Source organism: Pipistrellus kuhlii, unplaced genomic scaffold (assembly GCF_014108245.1).
Source record: "Pipistrellus kuhlii isolate mPipKuh1 unplaced genomic scaffold, mPipKuh1.p scaffold_m20_p_56, whole genome shotgun sequence".
NCBI classification, from domain to species: domain Eukaryota; kingdom Metazoa; phylum Chordata; class Mammalia; order Chiroptera; family Vespertilionidae; genus Pipistrellus; species Pipistrellus kuhlii.
Window position 1 is genome coordinate 1,411,906 of NW_023425558.1, and position 23,948 is coordinate 1,435,853.

The 23,948-nt window shown below is 68.6% G+C and overlaps 3 protein-coding genes across 3 annotated transcripts in view; all 3 read right to left on the bottom strand.

Annotated features, from left to right (window-relative positions):
- Positions 1-2,593: 2,593 nt before the first annotated feature.
- ACY3 (aminoacylase 3) lies at positions 2,594-7,500 on the bottom strand. The gene is given in 8 exon segments (XM_036416495.2): positions 2,594-2,656; positions 3,414-3,625; positions 5,094-5,203; positions 5,357-5,464; positions 5,972-6,065; positions 6,278-6,473; positions 7,240-7,324; positions 7,327-7,500. Coding segments are annotated over 7 exon segments (909 nt in total). The 5' UTR covers positions 7,439-7,500; the 3' UTR covers positions 2,594-2,656; positions 3,414-3,421.
- The window catches only part of UNC93B1 (unc-93 homolog B1, TLR signaling regulator), a 36,819-nt gene continuing 19,000 nt past the window's right edge, over positions 6,130-23,948 (bottom strand). The window contains exon 13 of the mRNA XM_045573774.1: positions 6,130-6,175. The gene's annotated coding sequence lies outside the window, so the exon portion shown is untranslated. The remainder of the gene's footprint in view (positions 6,176-23,948) is intronic.
- Positions 11,111-18,883, bottom strand: LOC118706853 (aldehyde dehydrogenase family 3 member B2-like). Its single transcript, XM_036416488.2, has 10 exons — positions 18,810-18,883; positions 15,295-15,457; positions 14,838-14,948; positions 14,559-14,679; positions 14,295-14,380; positions 14,108-14,189; positions 13,545-13,931; positions 12,004-12,170; positions 11,560-11,659; positions 11,111-11,331 (listed from the first exon to the last, which is right to left on the bottom strand). The coding sequence occupies exons 1-10, from the start codon at positions 18,866-18,868 to the stop codon at positions 11,147-11,149; spliced, it is 1,461 nt and encodes a 486-aa protein (XP_036272381.1). The 5' UTR covers positions 18,869-18,883; the 3' UTR covers positions 11,111-11,146.

Here is a 23,948-nt window from a genome sequence, read left to right on the forward strand (position 1 = left end):
GGGGCGAGGCCTGGGGGATGGGGGGCGGCGGGGGATGTGGGGTCGGTCTGCACTGGCCACGGTTTTGTCTCTTCTCCCAGCCAGACCAGGTACCATCTCCAGGCTGCCCCCTGCTGGCCCCATGCTGGGCATTCCGGGGACACCGTCACTGGCCAGGAAGGCAGAGGGCGTGGGCCCCCAAAGCTGGCTGCTCTCCCGTGGGAGTGCTGTTTGGCCGGCTGGTCCCTTCCACGGGGCCCGGGAAGGGGCACTGGCTGGACCCCAGGTGCCCACTGGGAGGGAGCAGCCAGGAGAACCCCAGGCCAGAGCACCCAGGCTGGGCTGGGCACGCTCCCCAGGCCAGCTCGCCCCAGCACCCCCCTTCCTCCAGAGGCTGGCACTGGGGTGTGGGACGGCAGAGGCCCGGGCCTAAGAGGGGCCAACATGGACGGCTGCCCCCCCAGAGCCTCGAGCCTCAGGCCCCCCCCCCCCCAGCTCAGGCACTCGGTCCCCAGGCCCCCCCCCTCCCCCAGCTCAGGCACTCGGTCCCCAGGCCCCGATCCCCCTGGCACACCGAGCCGGCCTGGGTTTGCTGCGGGCAGGGTGGGCGGGAGTTCTGTGCTGTGATGGCGAGCCCATGGCACCAGGCCACGCTGAGGTAGGGCCCACCCGGACCAGGACCGCAGTGGGCGGAGTGGGGGGTGAGGGTGATGACGGGCGGACCTGGTAGCTGCGCCAGCCCGGACCTGGGGGCGGGCCAGCCTGGGCTCTGTTGGCATGTGTGTGCGTGTGTGTGTGCTTATATACGCCTTGGTATCCGTGTTGGGAAACACCCACACACATGAACATGACCACACTGACATGCCAACCCATATAACACACGTGCACATAGATGCCAACCTGCCGCCATCCTGGTTTCCACGTGCACAAACTCCTGTGTGCACAGACACTCGCTCACACGCCCGCCCCCGTGCACACACACACGCACACACCGGGCACACACCCACACCCACACCCACACGCACCAGACACACACACACACACACACACACACACACACCAGGCACACACACACACACACACCCCGGGCACACACACACACATGCACACACACCAGGCACACACACACACACACACACCCTGGGCACGCACACACACACATGCACACACACCAGGCACACACACACACACACACACACACCCTGGGCACGCACACACACACGCGCGCGCGCGCGCACACACACACACACGCACACACACCAGGCACACACACACACACACACACACACCCTGGGCACGCACACACACACACACACATGCGTGCGCGCACACACACACGCACACACACACACACACCAGGCACACACACGCGCACACACACACACACATACACCAGGCACACACACACACCAGGCACACACACACACACACACGCAGGTGCGCGCACACACACACACACACACACACCAGGCGCACACGCACACACACACATACACCAGGCACACACACGCGCGCACACACACACACACACCAGGCACACACACACACACACACACACACCAGGCGCACACGCACACACACACATACACCAGGCACACACACGCGCACACACACACACACACCAGGCGCACACACACACACACACACCAGGCGCACACGCACACACACACACACACCGGGCACACACACGCACGCGCGCGCACACACACACACACACACACACACACACCGGGCACACACGCACACCCCCCTCCCGGCGCAGCCCCTCCCGCCGGCCAGCTGTCCTGCCGGAGGCGCCTCTGGCCCCGGCCCCTCATCCATCTCGCCTGCCAGCCCGTCCCCCGCGTCCCCCCATCCTTCACACCTTCTCATCTCCCGCTCAATAGCGGCTGGCGGCTGTGGCCGCCGGGAGACGGATGGGCCGCGGGAGTGGGGGCCGGGGAGCCGGCCTGAGGCACGGAGCTGGCTCTCCAGCCGCTGGCAGCCGGCTCAGAGGGCGGGCACCGGGGGCTGCGCCGGGCGTCCACCCCGCCCAGGTGCCTGCGTGGACAGCGTGGCCAGGGCCCGGGGCCCGGCGGTAACGCTCCTGCCCGGCTCCTCCCTGTGTGCGGCACTGGGTCGAGCTCACGCCTCGCCCAGCCGACTCCCACATCTCATCACACCTGGAAAGGCACGGGGGCTGTGCGCCCACCACATACAGATCCTCCCGACAGCCACGCACTGGTGCTCGGAGACTCCTGTGCACACACAGCCCCGGGCGGGCGCACACACGGGCGCCACACACGTGGGCACATATTGGGCACACGCCTCCGCCTCCTCGCCATCCCTCCGGCCGCGGGCGTGCAGGGCGCTGCGGACCCTTTGCTGGTCCGAGGACGGCCTCACTCCGAGCTCCCCGCAGGTTAGGCCTCCGCTGGACACCACGGGCCCACGGACGGCGACCACGGGCCCACGGACACAGCGTGGCCGAGGCCACATGGGGCCGGGCCTGCCCAGATCCTGAGGCCACAGAGAGGCACCACACCAGACGGGCCCCTGGAGCCTTCCACTTTATAGAATGGGAAACTGAGGCACGGAGGTGGGTGTGTGTGGCAAGGGTCATGGGATACAGAAGGTGGCAAGGGAGCCTCTGAGTGGGAATCACGCCTCAGGCAGGAGGCCTGGGGCTGGGCGGGGTGCGGGGTTAGGGGGTCGGGCGGGGTTAGGGGCCAGGGTTGGGGGGCCGGGTGGGGTGGCCGGGGTTAGGGGCCAGGGTTAGGGGGCCAGGCGGGGGGGCTGGGGTTAGGGGGTCGGGCGGGGTTAGGGGCCGGGGTTAGGGGCCAGGGTTAGGGGGCCAGGCGGGGGGGCTGGGGTTAGGGGGTCGGGCGGGGTTAGGGGCCGGGGTTAGGGGGCCGGGTGGGGTGGCCCGGGTTAGGGGCCGGGGTTAGGGGGCCGGGGTTAGGGGCCCGAGTTAGGGGGCCAGGCGGGGGGGTCGTGGTTAGGAGGCTGGGGCAGGGGCAGGGCAGGGGTGGCCGGGGTTAGGGGCCGGGGTTAGGGGGCCAGGCAGGGGGGCCGGGGTTAGGGGCCGGGGTTAGGGGGCCGGGGTTAGGGGGCTGGGGTTAGGGGGCCGGGGTTAGGGGGCCAGGCGGGGGGGCCGGGGTTAGGGGGTCGGGCGGGGTTAGGGGCCGGGGTTAGGGGCCGGGGTGGGGGCGGGGCTAGGGGGCAGGGTTAGGGGGCCGGGGTTAGGGGGCCGGGATTAGGGGCCGGGGTTAGGGGCCGGGGTTAGGGGGCCAGGCGGGGGGGCCGGGGTTAGGGGGTCGGGCGGGGTTAGGGGCCGGGGTTAGGGGCCGGGGTGGGGGCGGGGCCGGGGTTAGGGGGCCGGGCAGGGGGCCCAGGGTTAGGGGCCGGGGTTAGGGGGCCGGGCGGGGGGGCCAGGGTTAGGGGCCGGGGTTAGGGGCCGGGGTTAGGGGGCTGGGGCCGGCGCGGGCAGGGCGGGCACAGACAGCGTGAGCTTCTCGGTCAGGAGGAAGGCGATGCCCTTCTCGTAGTAGGCGGCCTCGTTGACGAACACGGGGTACAGGGCGGCCTGCCCCTCGTACAGCACGTCCTCGCCAACGAACGTCTGGAAGATGGGCGCTCCCGGCCGCAGCGGCTCGAAGTCCCGGTCCTGGGGGGACAGCGAGGCCGAGGGCTGGGCTGACCTCTGCCCGGCCCCGGGGTGACCCCACGGGGACTGACCAGAGGCGCCCCCCCTTAGGCCTCGCCCACTCTCTCCTCACCGCCCGGTCAGTGACAGGGTGTGTACGAGGTGCCAGCGGCCCCGTGCCCTGGAGGAGCCGCCAGCCACCCTGGGGAGCGGCTGTCCTGAGGGGTGTGCCTGCGGTCACAGGGGGGGGACGCCCTGGGGCACAGTCTTGCTGGCGGTGTGGCCCGGAGCAAGTGGCTTCACCTCCCGCTCCTCCGCTCCCTCGGTCACCGAGGCTTACAGAGCTGGCTCAGAGCACTTTGCAGTCAGGGAACGTCATATAAAAGTTGGCTAAGTTAAAGTTGTGGAAGGAATCAATCAAAGTGACTGTTACCACTCAGCTCGGGAGACGGGGGCGGCTCAGGGCCCGGAGGCAGGAGGGCCCCTCCCACAGCGCGGCCACAGGGAAAACCCCGAAATGGACAAAAACGGCCGGCCGCTTCCGACTTTCCCACAGTTGTCACTTCGGTCCTTCGGAGGATTTCTGAAATACCAGATTCTTCCCAGTATTCCCCTCTCTGCCATGCCCCTGCCCTGCCAGGCTCTCAGTGCGTGCCAGGCCTGCGTGCTGGGCCGCCCCCTGAGAGGACACCCATCCTGGCAGAGATCCGGAATGACCGGTCCCTGACACGGCGGGGGCTCCCCGGGTCCCACCGGCAGCAGAGGCCCCCGAGGCTCGGCATGGAGGAGGGGTCTGGCTGAGCTTGGGGTGCCGTGAGGAGGGCCTGTGCACAGAGCAGGCGGCCCCGCTGAGGGCCCCCTCACCCCTGAAGGCCAGATGGGGGTGGGGAACACTTACTAATGAGGCCAGGCTAAGGCGCCTGGGCACTGCAGAAAGCAAAGGCCACGGAGGGCGTGGGCCTTGCTCCACAGCGACCCCGTGTGGCAGCAAGGAGAATGGCAGCTGGCTGGCTGCCCTTGCCTACCTCTTCCTGCGGGGTGGACTGGTGGACGCAGGATCCCCCAGGCCCGGGATGTTCGGGAAGGGGAGGCCTGCAGAGGGAGAGGCCGGGCTCCCTGCTAACTCGCACAGGGGAGCGTGAGGAATTAACTGGGAACAGGGCTCTGTATTCGCACCTCCAAGCAGGGCCCGGCTGCCCCCTCCAGCCAGGGGAGGCGTCTCCCCCGGGGCCCCCACAGGCTCAGTGAGCACCCTGTGGCCGGGCTCCCCCGAGGCAGTGCGGGCGGGCAGGGCCCAGGCTACGGCCCCCGCTCCGGACTCCGGGGTGCTGGGGGCTGTGCCCGTTTTCTGACCCCTCCCAAAGCTGTGACCCAGGAGCTGCACCGACAACACGCACGCGCGCACACTCGCACACACACTCACACACACATGTACACGCGCGTGTGCACTCACACACTCACACGCACACACTCACACGCGCGCACACACCTGCAGCTGAGGGTGCACCGTGCCTGCCAGCTCCCCGGCCTCCGTGCGCGGGAAGTCCACGCCGCCCACTGCTCTGTACGCTTCCATCTCGAAGGCAGGGAAGGCGGCGCCTGCGGGAGGCTGCGTGTGGGAGCCCACCCCCCAGGCCCCGGCGGGGTGGGGCGTGGGGGCCGCTCAGGGCTGGCTCCCAGCCCCCAGAGCCTGGTCCTCGGCCCCGGGCCAGGCCCCCTCCCAGGGCCCCGTTCCCGGCGGGTCCGGCTCACCCTGGTTGAAGAGCTGGATGAAGTCCAGGGCCGCGGCCACCAGCGCCCTCATCCTGAGCAGAAGGTCAGCCCGCAGCACCCCCTGAGGCTGGGGGCCCAGCTCCAGGCCTGGGGCCGCGGGAGGGGTCAGGCAGGTGCTCGGAGACCCGGCCCCGCCCCCACCGGCCCCGCCCCACCGGCTCCGCCCTTGCCTGGCCCCGCCCCTCACCCAGCCCCGCCCCACCGCCCCCGCCCCTCACCCAGCCCCGCCCCACCGTCCCCGCCCCAGCCCCGCCCCACTGGCCCCGCCCCTCGCCTGGCCCCGCCCAGCCGGCCCCGCCCCTCACCCAGCCCCGCCCCACCGGCCCCCCCAGCCCATCCCCAGCCCCGCCCCACCGGCCCCCCCAGCCCATCCCCAGCCCCGCCCCACTGGCTCCGCCCCTCGCCTGGCCCCGCCCCGCCGGCCCCGCCCCTCACCCAGCCCCGCCCCGCCGCCCCCCCCCGCCCACCCCCAGCCCCGCCCTCACCGGATCCGCCCCTCGCCGGCCCCGCCCCGCCGGCCCCGCCCCTCGCCTGGCCCCGCCCCTCACCTGGCCCCGCCCAGCCGGCCCGCCCCCAGCCCCGCGCGGGGCCCACCCAGTCCGCTCCTGGCCACGGAGATGAGGCTGGAGCTCTCCTCCCCCGGCAGCGGGCACAGGAGGACCCGGCAGGGCGGCTCCGGGCTCTGCAGCTGCGAGCGGAGGCGGGTCAGGGCCAGGCCTCCCAGGCGGGAGACTGAGTCCAGGGGGAGCGGAGGAAGCACAGAGCAGCGGGGGGAGGGGCGGGGGGTCCGGAGGGTGGCAGGGCCCTGGGCCCGGAGCCCAGGAGGCACCTGCCCCAAGCCCGTCCCAGCGAGCTCTCCCCCCCCCCCGCCGCCCCCTCTGCTCCCCCGGCCGGGGCCACCTGCAGGTGGCGGCACAGGTGCATGGTAAAGGCGCAGCGGGCGGATTCGGCGATGAGGCAGGTGCCCACGTTGGCCGTGGTGTTGTGCAGGTCCAGGGCGAAGTCGAAGGCCTGGCCCGAGGCCTTGGGCCCCAGCAGCTGGTCCAGCTCTCGGGCCCTCGTCACCTCGTATGGGTCATCCGGGCGGGCCCTGGCCCTGCAGGGGCAGGGATGGGGTGTCACCGCCCGCAGTCCCAATCACCAGAGGTTTAATGGGGCGGGGGGAGCCCTGAGTCCCTGCAGGAGCGACTGGGCGGCTCCAGGGCCGGTCCTCCGTCCTCCGGGCGTGCCTGCCCTCGCAGGGCTCTTGTTGGCTCCCCACCGCCCCCTTGAGGTTCAAGCCCTCGGCCTGGCCCGGCCCACCTGCCTCACGGGCTCTGCCTCCAGCCACACTTCCAGCCGGTCTCACTGCTGGGCCTGTGCTCCTGCTGGGCCTTCCCGGAAACCCTTTCCTCCTCTCTCCACCGGCTAACGTGGACTCGTGAGTGGTGAGATAACACCTCTTCCAGGAAGCCTTCCTGACCACCCCGGTCGGGTTTCTGCAGCCCCCGCCCTGCATTTAGCCTCCGGGGCTGTGGTGCCTGGGTTCTTCCTCTGTCTCCCCCAGGAAGCTGAGAACAGCATCTCATTTCACTCCCCCTCCTCTCCCCTGAGCTGGCCAGAGCCTGGCTCAGAGGTGGGGCTCGGCGCATGTCCATTAAAGAAAGTAAAGTGAATGCAGCCTGAGGCCCTGGCCAGGCCCGAGGCCAGGAGGGCTTCCGGGAGGAGGCTGTATCGGCTTGTTCTGTCTGATCGGAACGGGAAGAACAGGCTTTGAAAGCAGAGGCGCTGCCCTGCTGGTGGCTGGAGGGGGTGTGGGTGGGGCTCGGTGCCGGTCACCGGCTGGGCGCCTGGCGCAGGGACGGGTGTCGCCGGACACTCACGTGAGGCAGGCGCCGGTGAAGGTGCGGTTGAGGTCGCGGTTGGCCAGCACGGGCACCGCGGCGAAGCTGGGCCTGCGCAGCTCCCCGGGGCCCGCAGCCAGTGCTGCGCCAGGCAGACGCCCGACATCTCGTTGCCGTGGGTGCCCCCGACCACGGCCACGCGGCCCAGGGGCGCTGGGGGCTCCGGCCGCGAGCACATCCCGCGGGCGCAGGCGGGGGCACCTGCAGAGGCTCGGGCTGAGCTGGGGGGCGAGGCGAGGCCCAGAGCCCCCGCGGGCAGCTCGGCCGTCTGTGGAAAGATGGGACCGAGGGGGCTCAGCGAGTCCCACTGCCCCTCCGGCGCCACCTGCCCTCCGCCTCCACCTGCCCTCCGCCCCCACCTGCCCTCCGCCCCCACCTGCCCCCGGCGCCACCAGCCCCTCCGCCCCCACCTGCCCTCCACCTCCACCTGCCCTCCGCCCCCACCTGCCCTCCACCTCCACCTGCCCTCCGCCCCCACCTGCCCCCAGCACCACCTGCCCCTCCACCACCACCTGCCCTCCGCCTCCACCTGCCCTCCGCCCCCACCTGCCCTCCGCCTCCACCTGCCCTCTGCCTCCACCTGCCCCTCCACCCCCACCTGCCCTCCACCTCCACCTGCCCTCCGCCCCCACCTGCCCTCCACTACCACCTGCCCTCCGCCTCTACTGCCCCTCCGCCTCCACCTGCCCTCCGCCCCCACCTGCCCTCCACCACCACCTGCCCTCCGCCCCCACCTGCCCCCAGCGCCACCTGCCCTCCGCCCCCACCTGCCCTCGGCGCCCACCTGCCCTCGGCGCCCACCTGCCCTCCGCCCCCACCTGCCCTCCGCCCCCACCTGCCCTCCGCCTCCACCTGCCCTCCGCCTCTACTGCCCCTCCGCCTCCACCTGCCCTCCGCCTCCACCTGCCCTCCGCCTCCACCTGCCCTCCGCCTCCACCTGCCCTCCACCACCACCTGCCCTCCACCTCCACCTGCCCTCCACCTCCACCTGCCCTCCGGTGCCACCTGCCCTCCGCCCCCACCTGCCCTCCGCCTCCACCTGCCCTCCGCCTCCACCTGCCCTCCGCCTCCACCTGCCCTCCGCCCCCACCTGCCCTCCACCCCCACCTGCCCCTCCGCCCCCACCTGCCCCCGGCGCCCGCCCCGGCACCTTTTCTGGAGGGTCAGCGCTGCCCTGCCCTGACAGGAGTTCCTATTCTTGTTGTTGTTAACCCTCCCCTGAGGGGTTTCCCGTGGATTTTCAGAGGGAGTGGGCGGAGCCTGGCCCGCGGGACGGCGAGAGGACGGGGCTGGGAGGGGGAGGGCGGAGTGAGGAGGGCCCTGACCTGTCACCGTTGTGGCCCCTGGAACACCTCCCGGCTGCTCCTGCCCTCGGCCTCCCTGGCGGCCAGGATGCAGTCATGTGACTGCTCTGCCAATGGGAGGCCACCAGAGCCGGCCACCGGGACTGCCCCCCCACCCCCCCCACCTCCAGGGGCCCCAGAGCCACTGCCCCCATCTGACCCTCAGCAGCGACGGCCACGAGGGCAGAGGGAAGGCGCTGAGCTGGCGAGGGCGGCGAATGTCCAGTCTTCGACGAGCAGCGTCTTCTGTTCTTTGCTCCCTGGGCTCCCTGCCCAGACTGGGCGTGGACACCCTCAGTTATCCCCCCCCCACACACACACACACCAGGCACACACACACACACACACACACACACACACACCAGGCACACACACACACACACACACACACCAGGCACACACACACACACACACACACACCAGGCACACACACACACACACACACACACCAGGCACACACACACACACACCAGGCACACACACACACACCAGGCACACACACACACACACACACGCACACACACACACCAGGCGCACACACACACCAGGCACACACACACACCAGGCACACACACACACCAGGCACACACACACACCAGGCACACACACACACACACACACACACACACACACACACGCCCCGGCTCTCTCTCTTCAGTCCAATGGTCAGTCTGAGGAAGCAGCTTCCCAAGGCAGAGGCGGGAGGACGGCATCTCAGGCCAGCGGTCCCTCAGCTTCTCTCTGGGCCTCCCTCACACCCATCGTTTATCCATCCACCCAACCAACTGTCCATCCTCTCATCCACCCACTCGCCTGCCTTCCACCCCCCACCCGCCCCCCCGTCCTTCCATCCATTCGTCCCTTCGCTTCCTCTTCCATTCTCTCCTTCCCTCACCAACAAGCCCCTGGGAGCACCTCCTCTGAGGCCACCCTGTCCGCTTGTGGAGACCGCCCTCCCGACCATTCCCCGGGGAGATCCTGCTCCTGATTCCCTCAGTCTCAGGCCCCGAGACCCCGCCCCGGGCGCCGGGGGTGCTGGAGGGAGGGCTCGGGGGGGGGAGGGGAGGACCCGCCACGGGCGCTGGGGGTGCTGGAGGGAGGGCCCCGGGCGAGGACCCGCCCCGGCCGCTGGGGGTGCTGGAGGGAGGGCTCCGGGGGGAGGACCCGCCCCGGGCGCTGGGGGTGCTGGAGGGAGGGCTCGGGGGGAGGACCCGCCACGGCCGCTGGGGGTGCTGGAGGGAGGGCCCCGGGGGGAGGACCCGCCACGGGCGCTGGGGGTGCTGGAGGGAGGGCTCCGGGGGGAGGGGGGAGGACCTGCCACGGGCGCTGGGGGTGCTGGAGGGAGGGCTCCGAGGGGGGGGGAGGACCCGCCACGGGCGCTGGGGGTGCTGGAGGGAGGGCTCCGGGGGGGGGGGAGGACCCGCCACGGGCGCTGGGGGTGCTGGAGGGAGGGCTCCGAGGGGGGGAGGACCCGCCACGGGCGCTGGGGGTGCTGGAGGGAGGGCTCGGGGGAGGCCGGGGAGAGGGCAGGGGGCCGGTCTCCGCGGACCAGGCACGCTGTGGACCGAGCCCTCGCCCACGCGTCTCCTCACGCCCGCCCTCTCTCCGCTCCGCCCTCTTTGCTGGGGGAACTCAGGCCAGCCTGTCCTGTGTAGGCCTCAGCCTCCCCGTGTGTCCGACAAAGCGGCCGGATGCAGACTCCGCCTGCTCCCACCGTCCCCTGGGAGCCTGAGAGCGCGAGGACGGCGTGCACAGCCCCTGCCCGGCCGATCGCAGACGTCACCCGTCAGCCGTGCACGCCCTCGGGCGGGGCCCTCAGCAGGAGGGCGCGGGATGGGTGCTGCAGCCCAGGGGCCAGGCCGGACCACTCAGGCCAGCTCCCCACAGTGTGAGGGGAGGCGCAGAAACAGTCTGTCTTTGCCCGGCAGGTGTCAGCTCACGAGCCAAGAGGCCACTGGTTCGATTCCGGGTCAGGCCACGGGCGGGGGTCGCGTCCCCAGGAAGGGGCGTGCAGAGGCAGCCTACGGACGACGTTTATCTCTCTCCGTCCCTCGCTAAAAGTCAACAAAAACGTATTTTAAAAAAAGAGATAGCTCTGTATTTGGGGAGCCGAATTATAGGTCCTAATAATAAGAGAGCGATTCCCTTTCTCAAAAAAGCGATGTCTTTATTGGTTAGAGAGCGAGGAAGGGAGAGAATGGCACACTGGTGAGAGAGGGACAGGGCCTGGCTGCCTCAGCGGAGCCTGTGCCCTGCCAGGGACCCGGGCCACGCCTTTCGGGGCGTGGGACGATGCCCACCAGCGGAGCCACGCCACCAGGGCAAGCGAGTGCCTTCTGCCCCCCCCCCCACTGCCCAGCCTGGGGGCGAGGGCTCCGCCACCCTCGGCGCCGAGAGAGGAGCCCAGAGGGCCTGTCCCGCGGGGAGACCGTCCAGACACGACCCCGGGGACAGGGCCTCTGCCTCTTGGGGGGACGCTGCCTTTCGGGGACCGAGCACGTGGCCGCAGCGGCGGGCGGGGCTGGGGGGCCGAGAGGCCGGCCTCACAGCAGCGTGCAGCCAGGGGAGGCCAGGGCCCAGCGGACCAGCTTCTGCTTGGTGGCGGAGTAGGGCGGGTACTGGAGGTCCCTGAGCTTCTCCAGGCCCGCGGGGGAGAGCAGGCAGGCGCGGGGGTTGGAGAAGGTGTCGAAGGAGAACTTGCCGTGGTACCGTCCCATCCCGCTGTGGCCTGCACGGGCACGCGAGGGGGGGTCTGAGGCTGGCGGCCCCCTGCCCGCCCCCTGCCCACCCCGGGCCGGGCGCTCAGGGAAAGCCTGGCCATCGAGGGCCGTTCTGCAGACAGGGACACGGAGGCCCCGAGAGGCCCGGGGCTTGGATCGCCATGAACAGCGAGTGAAGGCGACACCGGGCTTTTCTGGGCCTGGGTCACCCATCCCGGCATCCCCGGGCGGCTCACCGACGCCCCCCATGGGCATGGACCACAGCGTCTGGTACAGGAAGCCCTCGTTGCCTCCGAAGTGGCCGCTGCTGGTCCGCGCCAGCACCTGGCTCACCACCTGGGCGGCGAGGGCAGAGAGGGGGGCTCATCGCCGGGAACGGGGGCTCGGCCGCTGTCCCCGGCTCCATCCCTCCTGGGCAGCATCGCCTCTCAGCCTGGTCTGCCTGTGAGGACCAGCTTAGCTCCGCCCCCCACCGGCTCTGCCCACCGCACAGAGCGTGCGAGGCTCAGAAACCGTCCGTCCACAGGGAGGCTGCCTGGCAGGAGGCACCGTCTGGCAGCTTGGGTGCCCAGCCCTCCCCTGCCGGGCGCCCTGTGCGGGAGCCATCGCCAGGCGACGGGGTGAGGGTGGGCCTCTGCACCCCTTCGGCGCCTCCGCTGCCCCGGCCCCGCCCGGCCCACCTGGCTGCGCCGGGAGAAGGCGTACAGCGCCAGCGGCTTCTCCCGGCGGTTGATGAAGTCCACGGCCTCATCCAGGCTGCTCACGGTCACGACGGGCAGGATGGGCCCGAAGATCTCCTCCTGCATCACCGGCTCCGCCTCCTGCACGTCCACCAGCACCGTGGGGGCTGCGGGCACGGGGGGCTCAGCCCGGGCACAGGGGGCTCAGCCCGGGCACAGGGGGCTCAGCCCGGAAACGGGGGGCTCAGCCCGGGCACAGGGGGCTCAGCCCAGGCACAGGGGGCTCAGCCCGGGCACAGGGGGCGGCTCAGCCCGGGCACAGGGGGCTCAGCCCGGGCACAGGGGGCGGCTCAGCCCGAGCACAGGGGGCTCAGCCGGGCACAGGGAGCTCAGCCCGGGCACAGGGGGCTCAGCCGGGCACAGGGGGCTTAGCCCTGGCACAGGGGGCTCAGCCCGGGCACAGGGGGCTCAGCCCGAGCACAGGGGGCTCAGCCCGGGCACAGGGGGCGGCTCAGCCCGGGCACAGGGGGCTCAGCCCGGGCACAGGGGGTGGCTCAGCCCGGGCACAGGGGGTGGCTCAGCCCGGGCACAGGGGGTGGCTCAGCCCGGGCACAGGGGGTGGCTCAGCCCGGGCACAGGCGGCTCAGCCCGGGCACAGGGGGCTTAGCCCTGGCACAGGGGGCTCAGCCCGGGCACAGGGGGCTCGGCCCGGGCACAGGGGGCGGCTCAGCCCGGGCACAGGGGGCGGCTCAGCCCGGGCACAGGGGGCAGCTCAGCCCGGGCACAGGGGGCTCGGCCCGGGCACAGGGGGCGGCTCAGCCCGGGCACAGGGGGCTCAGCCCGGGCACAGGGGGCGGCTCAGCCCGGGCACAGGGGGCTCAGCCCAGGCACATGGGGCTCAGCCCGGGCACAGGGGGCGGCTCAGCCCGGGCACAGGGGGCTCAGCCCGGGCACAGGGGGGGCTCAGCCCGGGCACAGGGGGCGGCTCAGCCCGGGCACAGGGGGCTCAGCCCGGGCACAGGGGGCGGCTCAGCCCGGGCACAGGGGGCGGCTCGGCTCCGGCTCGGGGTGTTCTAGGGGAGAGTCTCCCCACGGCCCTGAGTGGGGACCGGGAACCGGGCCCAGCGCGGTCTTACGGTCTCAGGGTGACGGGGTCTCAGCCCTGGAGCCCGAGGGCCCAGGCCCAGCCTGCTGGAGCAGCAGCGTCACCACGGAGCCGTGTGGCCCAGAGGCCGGGCCGCTCTGTAAGGACAGCCCGGCGGGTGCCCAGGCGGGAACCGCGGGCTCTCAGGAGCCCGGGGCTGAGGCTGGGGGTCTGCGTTTGGGAGCCTGGACCTGGGCCCAGCTCTGGGCGGGGTCGCGGGGTCACAGGCTCAGACCACGGCGACACGTGGCATTCGTGTCCGGGAGTCGTGGCGACAGCCGTGGACCTGGCTGGGCTCCATCCGTGGGGCCCTGGGAACCTCAGGGCCCGGACTCGGCCCCGCTGTGGCTCCAGCAGGAAGGGCCTCGCCCGGGCCCGGGCGGGAGGGCGGACTCACCGATGTAGCGGTCGCTCTCCTCGCTCTGGCCCCCGACGGCCACGCGGCCGCAGCCCAGCAGGCCCCGGAGCCGCTGGAAGTGCTTGTCGCTGATGATGCGGCCCAGGTCCGGGGAGGCCCTGGGGTCCTCGCCGTAGAAGCGGGTGATGGCGGCCTGCAGGGCGGGCACCAGCCGCTCCTGCATGGCGGGGCTGCACAGCACGTAGTCGGGGGCCACGCAGGTCTGGCCGGCGTTGAAGTAGCGGAACAGGGCCACGCGGTTGGCCACGGTCTGGGGGTCGCAGTCGTCGTCCACGTAGCAGGGGTTCTTGCCCCCCAGCTCCAGCGTGACGGGCGTCAGGTGCTGGGCGGCCGCGGCCATGACGATCTTGCCGACTCGAGGGCTCCCTGAGGACATGGGATGGACCCTCACCCTCCACGGGCCTCGGCCAGAGGCTCGGACACCGCCTGGCACCCGCCTGGCTATGCTGCCGGGACCCCGCCCTCCTAGGCCCAGCGGCCTGGCTGGTGGCCGCAGCCCGCTCCGCCTGCTCTCGGGCGCCCTGCCCCAGGGCCATCCTCACCCGTGAAGAAGATGTAGTCAAACTTGTGTTTCAGAAGCTGCCCGGTCTCCTCGGGGCCGCCCAGCACCACGGCAAAGCAGCTCTGCGGGAGGGACGGCACTCAGGGGACACGGGGCCCGGACAGCGGGCCTCCCAGGCGGGCGGGGCAGGCCTGCGGGCGCGGGGCGGAGCGGTACGGCACGCTTACCTGGTCCAGGTACTGCGGCAGCACCTCGGCCAGGACCTTCTCCGTGGCCTGGCTGATCTCTGACGGCTTCAGCACCACGCAGTTCCCTGCAGGGGCAGACGGGGGAGACACAGGGGGGCGCTGGGGGCCCCACCCCACCCAGGGGCTGGCATCGGAAAGCAGAGGTGCAGGGAGGGTGTGCCAGGCGAGGGCATCTCACAGTGGGATTCCGGGCTCCCCTGGGGAAAGGGCTAGTGGGCCAGGAGGGCTCGGAGCCCGCCTCACCGGCCACGATGGCGCCCACCAGGGGCATCAGGATCAGGTTCACGGGGTAGTTCCAGGGGCTGAGGATGAGCACCAGGCCGAAGGGCTCCTTCCGGACAAAGGCCGAGCTCAGCGGCGTCAACTGGGGGCGAGATGGGCGGTGAGGCCCGGCCGAGGACACCCCAGCCCCCCTTCCAGGGCCTGGCGGTGCCTGTGCAGTGGCGTCCCCATGAGGACACGGGGGTCCCCGGAGTCAGGGCCTCGCCCTGGGTCGGCGCGGGGGCCCGGCCAGCAGCTCACCAGGTTCTTGGCCACCGGCTGGTCCCTCATCCAGGCGTGCAGGTTCCGGAGCGCCAGCTCCACCTCCTTCTGGCACAGGATGAGCTCGGACAAGTCCGCCTGGAAAGCCGACTGCGGGGCGGAGCGCAGGGGTCAGGGCGGGCGGGCCGGGAAGGGATCTAGTGTGAGGGGTCCCCAGAGGGCCCCACCAGGGGCAAGGAGCCAGGGTCCGGGGACAGCACTGCGGGTCCCCCGGGCCCTGCACAGGGAGGGGGCCCGGTCCCAGCTCCGCCTCCTCCCGCTGGGGGCCGGGGGGACTTACACCCCCCCCAGCCCGTTTCCCCGTCGGCGGTGGAGCAGCCACCCCCCTGCCCTTCCAGGAGTCAGTGCTGAGAGTGCGTGAGCACGCGGGCCGGGGAGGGCCTGGGCGTGGACAGGACTGACCTGGACGGCCCGCCCCCGCCCGCCCCGCCCTCACCTTGCGCAGGTCCTGCAGCAGCGCCTCCTGCAGCCGCTGCTTGTGCTCCCGCAGGAAGCGGCCCAGGCCCCGGAGCTGCGCCGCCCGGAACTCGGCCGGCCGTGTGCGCCCCGCGCCGAAGGCCTCCCGCAGCCGCTGCAGTGTGTCCTCGAAGGGGTCCGTCCTGCCGGGCGGAGGCAGCGGAGCGCGTGGGCAGGAGTCCCCGCCTTCTCAGCACCACCCTGCCTCTGCCGCCCCACATGGGCTCCCAGACATCCTGCTGGACTCCCCTGTGACCCCGAGGGCGGGTGGCCTGCACCCGCCAGCACAGCCCCCCGCCTGCCTCCCCGCCTCCTTCCGCCCAGAACCCCAGACGCAAGCCAAACCGGGGAGAGGGCCCCCCGGGCCTGACCCAGCCTCTGGGCTCTGCCTCCCGGGCCAGCTTTCCCTGTGGCAGAGGGGAGACTCCGTGTCTCTGTCTCTGTCTCTGTGTGTGTGTCTCCATCTCTGTGCGTGTCTCCATCTCTGTGTGTCTCTATCTGTGTGTGGGTCTCTGTGTGTCTCTGTGTGTGTGTCTGTCTCTCTCTGTGTCTCTATGTGTATCTGTGTGTGTGTGTGTCTGTCTCTGTCTGTTTCTGTGTGTGTCTCTCTCTGTGTCTCTGTCTCTATGTGTGTGTGTATCTCTGTGTCTGTTTCTGTGTGTGTCTCTCTCTGTGTCTCTATGTGTGTCTCTGTCTCTGTGTGTGTGTGTGTGTCTGTGTCTGTTTCTGTGTGTGTGTCTCTCTGTGTCTCTATGTGTGTCTCTGTCTGTGTGTGTGTGTGTCTCTCTGTGTCTGTTTCTCTGTGTGTCTCTGTCTGTGTCTCTATGTGTGTCTCTGTCTCTATGTGTGTGTGTATCTCTGTGTCTGTTTCTGTGTGTGTCTCTTTCTGTGTCTCTGTCTCTATGTGTGTGTGTGTCTCTGTGTCTGTTTCTGTGTGTGTCTCTCTCTGTGTCTCTATGTGTGTCTCTGTCTCTGTGTGTGTGTGTGTGTCTGTGTCTGTTTCTGTGTGTGTGTCTCTCTGTGTCTCTATGTGTGTCTCTGTCTGTGTGTGTGTGTGTCTCTCTGTGTCTGTTTCTCTGTGTGTCTCTGTCTCTGTGTGTGTGTGTGTCTCTCTGTGTCTGTTTCTCTGTGTGTCTCTGTCTCTGTGTGACGCCCATCCCAGGACCCCAGCCCCGCTCAGCTGTCATTTCCCAGGTGAGGCAGGGCCCCCTGTGCACACCGGGAACGCCTGGGGCAGGAAACCCAGTCTAGACGTGGGACAACGCTGACAAGGAATTCAACAGCCTCACGGATAGGAACAGGGCGCTGCAGGCTCTGTGGGAGGCCGGCCGGAGACTCTGACTTCCTGTGGGGGGCGGGGGGGCAGGGGGGCTCCCAACAGAGGGCCCAGCGCGTGCGGAGGCCCTGTGTGCGGAGGCCCTGTGTGTGCGGAGGCCCTGTGTGCGGAGGCCCTGTGTGTGCGGAGGCCCTGGGTGCGGAGGCCCTGTGTGTGCGGAGGCCCTGGGTGCGGAGGCCCTGTGTGTGCGGAGGCCCTGTGTGTGCGGAGGCCCTGTGTGTGCGGAGGCCCTGGGTGCGGAGGCCCTGTGTGTGCGGAGGCCCTGGGTGCCGGGGCCCTGTGTGTGCGGAGGCCCTGGGTGCCGGGGCCCTGTGTGTGCGGAGGCCCTGGGTGCGGAGGCCCTGTGTGTGCGGAGGCCCTGTGTGTGCGGAGGGAGGCCCTGTGTGTGCGGAGGCCCTGGGTGCCGGGGCCCTGTGTGTGGAGGCCCTGTGTGTGCGGAGGCCCTGTGTGCGGAGGCCCTGTGTGTGGAGGCCCTGTGTGTGCGGAGGCCCTGGGTGCGGAGGCCCTGTGTGTGCGGAGGCCCTGGGTGCCGGGGCCCTGTGTGTGCGGAGGCCCTGGGTGCGGAGGCCCTGTGTGTGCGGAGGCCCTGTGTGTGCGGGGGCCCTGGGTGCGGAGGCCCTGTGTGTGCGGGGGCCCTGGGTGCGGAGGCCCTGGGTGCGGAGGCCCTGTGTGCGGAGGCCCTGTGTGTGCGGAGGCCCTGTGTGCGGAGGCCCTGTGTGTGCGGGGGGCCCTGTGTGTGCGGAGGGAGGCCCTGTGTGCGGAGGCCCTGTGTGTGCGGGGGCCCTGTGTGTGCGGAGGCCCTGGGTGCCGGGGCCCTGGGTGTGCGGAGGCCCTGTGTGTGCGGAGGCCCTGGGTGCGGAGGCCCTGTGTGCGGAGGCCCTGTGTGTGCGGAGGGAGGCCCTGTGTGTGCGGAGGCCCTGTGTGTGCGGAGGGAGGCCCTGTGTGCGGAGGCCCTGTGTGTGCGGAGGGAGGCCCTGTGTGTGCGGAGGCCCTGTGTGTGAGGAGGGAGGCCCTGTGTGCGGAGGCCCTGTGTGTGCGGAGGCCCTGTGTGTGAGGAGGGAGGCCCTGTGTGTGCGGAGGCCCTGGGTGCGGAGGCCCTGGGTGCGGAGGCCCTGTGTGCGGAGGCCCTGTGTGTGCGGAGGGAGGCCCTGTGTGTGCGGAGGCCCTGTGTGTGCGGAGGCCCTGTGTGTGAGGAGGGAGGCCCTGGGTGCGGAGGCCCTGGGTGCGGAGGCCCTGGGTGCGGAGGCCCTGGGTGCGGGGGCCCTGTGTGCGGAGGCCCTGTGTGTGCGGAGGGAGGCCCTGTGTGTGCGGAGGCCCTGCGTGTGCGGAGGGAGGCCCTGTGTGCGGAGGCCCTGTGTGTGCGGAGGCCCTGTGTGCGGAGGCCCTGTGTGTGCGGAGGGAGGCCCTGTGTGCGGAGGCCCTGTGTGTGCGGAGGCCCTGTGTGCGGAGGCCCTGGGTGCCGGGGCCCTGGGTGCGGAGACCCTGGGTGCCGGGGCCCTGTGAGGGCAGATCTTGAGAACGAGACGCAGCCAGACTTCACGAGGGAGTCGGAATCTATTCCGTGGGCGATGGGCGGACTGCAGCCCGGGAGGGGGCAGAGCTGGCCGCTGGCGCTGAGGGGCGGTGTGCCTCAGCGCACTGGGCCTCCCGGTCTCACCGTCACGCATTCTAAGGATCCAGAGCCGACCTGAGCTGCCCTCCCCACAGCCAGGATATGGCGACACCCCGCCCACAGCACGGCCACCTGCGCCGGCCTGCGCCCAAGCTATTTATCCTCCTCCGCACTCCGGCAGCTTCTGCATCGTCTGTGGCGAGAAGGCAACATCTCCGACCCAGAGACAGTCTCACTGTGGAGCCTAAAGCCAGACTCAGGTCTGGCCTCTCCTCTCCACCAGGCCCAGCCCTGGGGACCCCTGCCTGCCCTGTTACCCCTGCCTCCTCCCCACCCCGGCTTCCTCTGAGGCTCCCCAGGGGCTCCATGCAGGACAGTGACAACCAGGGCGGGCGGCACCCACCCTGCGAGGAGCCAGGCCCTGGCCCTTGGCGCTGCTCGGCGGCCCCACATCTCATCCCTGCCCCCCAGGGCCTGTCCAGCCCATCCCGCCCGGTCCGTCCCCGCTGGCCCCTCTGCCCTGCCCCTTGCCCCACGGCCGACATACCCCAGTGAGGGCTGCGCCCTGGAGTCCTTCACCACGCCTTTGCCCTCTGTGCCCGACATTCTGCTTCCAGATGAGTGGCGCCTGCCCCTGCCCCCCTCACACGGCTCTGCCAGCTGCCGGTCCTCCTCGAAGGCGCTGGCCACACGGGGCCTGGCAGTGGAGCGGCCCCTGGGCAACCTGACAGCACTGCCGGGCCGGGCCGGCTGCCGCCCGTCCACACGCCCACACTTCCCGCTGACTGCCCTCCTCCCGCCCGCCCCGCCCCGCCGGCTCTGGAACAGGTCTGGAAATTACCTGACAAACAGGGAGATCTGGGAGGAGGTGGAAATCACTGGGTGGAATGTCAGCGGGGCCACCGCAGCCAATGGTGCCTCCCCGCGCAGCCCTCAGCCAGCAGACTCCAGAGCCCGTCCAGGTGCCTGCAGAGTCCTCATGCCCGCCCCCCCCCCCTGCACCTGCACCACAGCGCCCTCCTCTGCCCTCCCCACAGACAGCCTGACACCACGGCGCCCTCCTCTGCCCTCCCCACAGACAGCCTGACACCAGGGCGCCCTCCTCTGCCCTCCCCACAGACAGCCTGACACCACGGCGCCCTCCTCTGCCCTCCCCACAGACAGCCCGACACCAGGGCGCCCTCCTCTGCCCTCCCCACAGACAGCCCGACACCACGGCGCCCTCCTCTGCCCTCCCCACAGACAGCCTGACACCAGGGCGCCCTCCTCTCACTCCCCACAGACAGCCTGACACCAGGGCGCCCTCCTCTCACTCCCCACAGACAGCCCGACACCACGGCGCCCTCCTCTCACTCCCCACAGACAGCCTGACACCAGGGCGCCCTCCTCTCACTCCCCACAGACAGCCTGACACCACGGCGCCCTCCTCTCACTCCCCACAGACAGCCCGACACCACGGCGCCCTCCTCTCACTCCCCATAGACAGCCTGACACCAGGGCGCCCTCCTCTCACTCCCCACAGACAGCCTGACACCAGGGCGCCCTCCTCTCACTCCCCACAGACAGCCTGACACCAGGGCGCCCTCCTCTCACTCCCCACAGAGCACCTGGCCAGTCAGGCAGCTGTGGCCACAGAGTGCTGCCTCCTTCCTTTGTCCCTTCGTTCTCCGATGGGTTCATGCACATGGAAAGGAAATTGATTAGAAGGTGGCCAGAGGGGCAGGACCGGGCGAGACGGGCTGGACATGCCCTGGAGCCAACCTTCCGCCGTCCCTCCCAGCCGGCCGCAGCTGGGGTGGCGCTGGACCTCGAAGGGCGTCTGCGGAGTGAGTGGGTCCCTCTGGCGGGGACGCATACTAGTCTGGCCACTCTAGTGTATAAATTAGAGGCCCAGAGCATGGTCCGGCCAGCCCGACCAGGGGGAGGGGACATGGGCGGTTGGCTGGCCTGCCTGCTGGTCGAATTCCTGGTTGAGGGGACAATCTGCATATTAGCCTTTTATTCTATAGGATACACACTGAGTGGCCAGATGATTCTGCGTTCAGAGACCATCATCATCTGGCCGCTCAGTGTATGTTACGTGCGCTTTACCTGTGCCAGGTCGGCTGTGTGAGGCCTGGATGTCGTGCCCAGGGAGGCTCAGTAAACTGCACCTGTTCCAGGCACCTCACAGACAGCACGTGTGGTCGGACTCTCTGAGCTGAAGGAAGAGGGCGGTTCTTATCAATCTCATGGGAAGGAATCCAAATGAGTGACTCCAGACCACTGCATGGTAGTAAAGCCAACTTCTTAAAGCAGGGACATTTAGTAAAGAAGCAAGGCAAGCCGGGACCAGTTTGGCTCAATGGATAGAGCGTCGGCTTGGGGACTGAAGGGTCCAGGGTTTGATTCTGGTCAAGGGCATGTACCTTGGTTGTGGGCACATCCCCAGTAGGGGGTGTGCAAGAGGCAGCTGATCGATGACTCTCTCTCATCGATGTTTCTAACTCTCTATCTCTCTCCCTTCCTCTCTGTACAAAATCAATAAAATATATATATATATATTGAAATATATTAAAAAGAAAAAAAGAAGCAAGGCAAGAAAATGTGTTAGACTACAGCCGGCCTAGAGCACAGACGGGCTGCTCGGCGAGCCCAAGAAGCCAGGGCTGCGGGGACTCGGGGGTTATAGACCCTCCTGTCCACAGGTTTACATTTTTAAAAATTCCTTTGCCAAATGTCTCGGCTCAGATTAACCCTGAAGGTTTCCCTTTTTCTTTGTTATGGCTTTCCCAGAATTTACGAGAAGCATCTGGCAATTTTATCTCAACAAGGCCTGAGACCGCTGGCTTCTCTGCTTAAACAGGGAGATGAAAACTCCTCTCTCTCCCCCTTCCCCACCCGCCACCTCCGCCCCCAATGAAGGAGGGTTCCCATGCCTCCACAATCCCACCAGCCTCTGATGGTGTCGGCGTTCTGGATCTTGGCTGTTCTAGTAGGTACGCAGTGGTGTCTGGTTGTTGTTTTAATTTGTAATCCCCAGATGACATATGATGTGGAGCATCTTTTCGTATGTTTATTTACCATCTGTGCATCTTGTTTGGTGAGATACCTGCTGAGACCTTCGGCCCGTTTTAAACACAGGTTGTTTGTTCCTCCACCAGTACCAACTGTCCTGTTTATCCTGGCTTCAAAGTAAAGTTCTCCAATATTCTCAGTCACTGTTGCTTCAGCACATGTCCCACGTCTGGTGGCTTCCCACATTCTTGGGTATTCTGGTCTGTTTGTTTTGTTTTGTTTTGTTCTGCTGTGAGTCTCCATGTCTTTGCTCTTCATTTTAGGAAGTTTCTGTTGTCAGACCCTGAATGAAGCCAGCCACGTCAAGTTTGAGCAAGGAGCTCCTTAATCTTTATGTCTTACATTTCTTTTTTATTCTTTCTCAAGATTCCCATCTCTCCGCTCATATGATCCTCATCCAATTCTGGTTCTGACCCTTGTTCAGTCTCTTTACATTGTTTTGTGCCCTTTTAGTCTGCCATGTAATTTTTTTTATTTTTGAGAGAGAGAAAGAGAGAAACAGAAACATCAACAGAAGCGATAAGCATAGATTGACTAACCAGGAACCAAACTCAAAACCTAGGCATGTGCCCAGACCAGTAACTCTCCACTGCTGGGATTCTTGTCCCAGCATTAATAAGGATTCAGCAATCTGGAGAAAGGAGCTGATGCACAGATTAGGAAGGAGTCCAAAGACGAAAGGTAATTTTGAAAGGCATTGGGGGCCAGAGGGTCTTCAGCCAAAGGAGATAAAAGACTACCTCTTGTCTAAGGACCCTGTGCTATTTATTAACACAATTTGTCCTAAGGCAAGGTGGAGATAATACACTTCAAAGGGTAGGGCTTCAAAGGCTAGGGTACAGAAGCATTGTCAGTTTGGGGTGTTTGGCCAACAGGAGGCAATAACACGCAGATTTAAGATGCGTGAGCTTTCTGGCAGCAAACAATATATACAAATCTTTAGGTTTGGGGAAATTCCTATTCAGGTTTGGGGGAGATGCTTTTTAACCGTCCCAGATGATCCAGCCCTGCTGACATGCTGGAATTGGCTCTGGCACGCCACCCTTGGGTGCACAGGATGGATGCTCCAACCTGAGCCACACCGGCCAGGGCTGCTGTGTGATCTTTCGAGAAAGGCAGGTGTGATGTGCTGGGTGAAAGGGACTGGTCGGAGAACAAAGGGACAAAGGAAGGAGGCAGCACTCTGCGGCCACAGCTGCCTGGCGGTCAGAGGGCAGAGGAGGGCGCCGTGGTGTCAGGCTGTCTGTGGGGAGGGCACCGTGGTGTCGGGCTGTCTGTGGGGAGGGCAGAGGAGGGCGCTGTGGTGTCGGGCTGTCTGTGGGGAGGGCAGAGGAGGGCGCTGTGGTGTCGGGCTGTCTGTGGGGAGGGCAGAGGAGGGCGCTGTGGTGTCGGGCTGTCTGTGGGGAGGGCAGAGGAGGGCGCCGTGGTGTCAGGCTGTCTGTGGGGAGGGCAGAGGAGGGCGCTGTGGTGTCAGGCTGTCTGTGGGGAGGGCAGAGGAGGGCGCCCTGGTGTCAGGCTGTCTGTGGGGAGGGCAGAGGAGGGCGCCGTGGTGTCGGGCTGTCTGTGGGGAGGGCAGAGGAGGGCGCTGTGGTGTCGGGCTGTCTGTGGGGAGGGCAGAGGAGGGCGCTGTGGTGTCAGGCTCTGTGGGGAGGGCAGAGGAGGGCGCTGTGGTGTCGGGCTGTCTGTGGGGAGGGCAGAGGAGGGCGCTGTGGTGCAGGTGCAGGGGGGGGGGGCGGGCATGAGGACTCTGCAGGCACCTGGACGGGCTCTGGAGTCTGCTGGCTGAGGGCTGCGCGGGGAGGCACCATTGGCTGCGGTGGCCCCGCTGACATTCCACCCAGTGATTTCCACCTCCTCCCAGATCTCCCTGTTTGTCAGGCAATTTCCAGACCTGTTCCAGAGCCGGCGGGGCCGGGCGGGCGGGAGGAGGGCAGTCAGCGGGAAGTGTGGGCGTGTGGACGGGCGGCAGCCGGACCGGCCCGGCAGTGCTGTCAGGTTGCCCAGGGGCCGCTCCACTGCCAGGCCCCGTGTGGCCAGCGCCTTCGAGGAGGACCGGCAGCTGGCAGAGCCGTGTGAGGGGGGCAGGGGCAGGCGCCGCTCATCTGGAAGCAGAATGTCGGGCACAGAGGGCAAAGGCGTGGTGAAGGACTCCAGGGCGCAGCCCTCACTGGGGTATGTGGGCCGTGGGGCAAGAGGCAGGGCAGAGGGACTAGAGAGTGACGGGCAGGGGGGGAGGGATGCGATGTGGGGCCGCGGGGCAGCGCGCACGGGCCAGGTGGGCGGGGCCTGGGCAGCCAGGTGGGCGGTGCCTGGGCAGCCAGGAGGGCGGGGCCCGGGCAGCTTGGTGGGCGGGGCCTGGGGCAGCCTTGTGGGCGGTGCCTGGGCAGTCTGGGGGCGGTGCCTGGGTAGTTTGGTGGGCGGGGCCTGGGCAGCCTGGGGCGGGGCCTGGGCAGCCTGGGGCGGGGCCTGGGCAGCCTGGGGGCGGGGCCTGGGTAGTTTGGTGGGCGGGGCCTGGGCAGCCTGGGGCGGGGCCTGGGCAGCCTGGGGGCGGGCCGGGGACCTCCCCACCTGGGGGAAGTCAGGGCCTCTGACCTCGGTGCCCAGAAACCGGGCAGCCGCTCACAGCCTG

Coding starts and splice junctions, on each gene's coding strand:
- LOC118706853 (XM_036416488.2), bottom strand. CDS start 18,868: ATGTCGGGCACAGAGGGCAAAGGCGTGGTGAAGGACTCCAGGGCGCAG. Junction 14,949..15,294: donor TGCTGCAGGACCTGCGCAAG/GTGAGGGCGGGG, acceptor TCCGCCCCGCAG/TCGGCTTTCCAGGCGGACTT. Junction 11,660..12,003: donor CCTTCTCCCGGCGCAGCCAG/GTGGGCCGGGCG, acceptor CTCGCCGCCCAG/GTGGTGAGCCAGGTGCTGGC.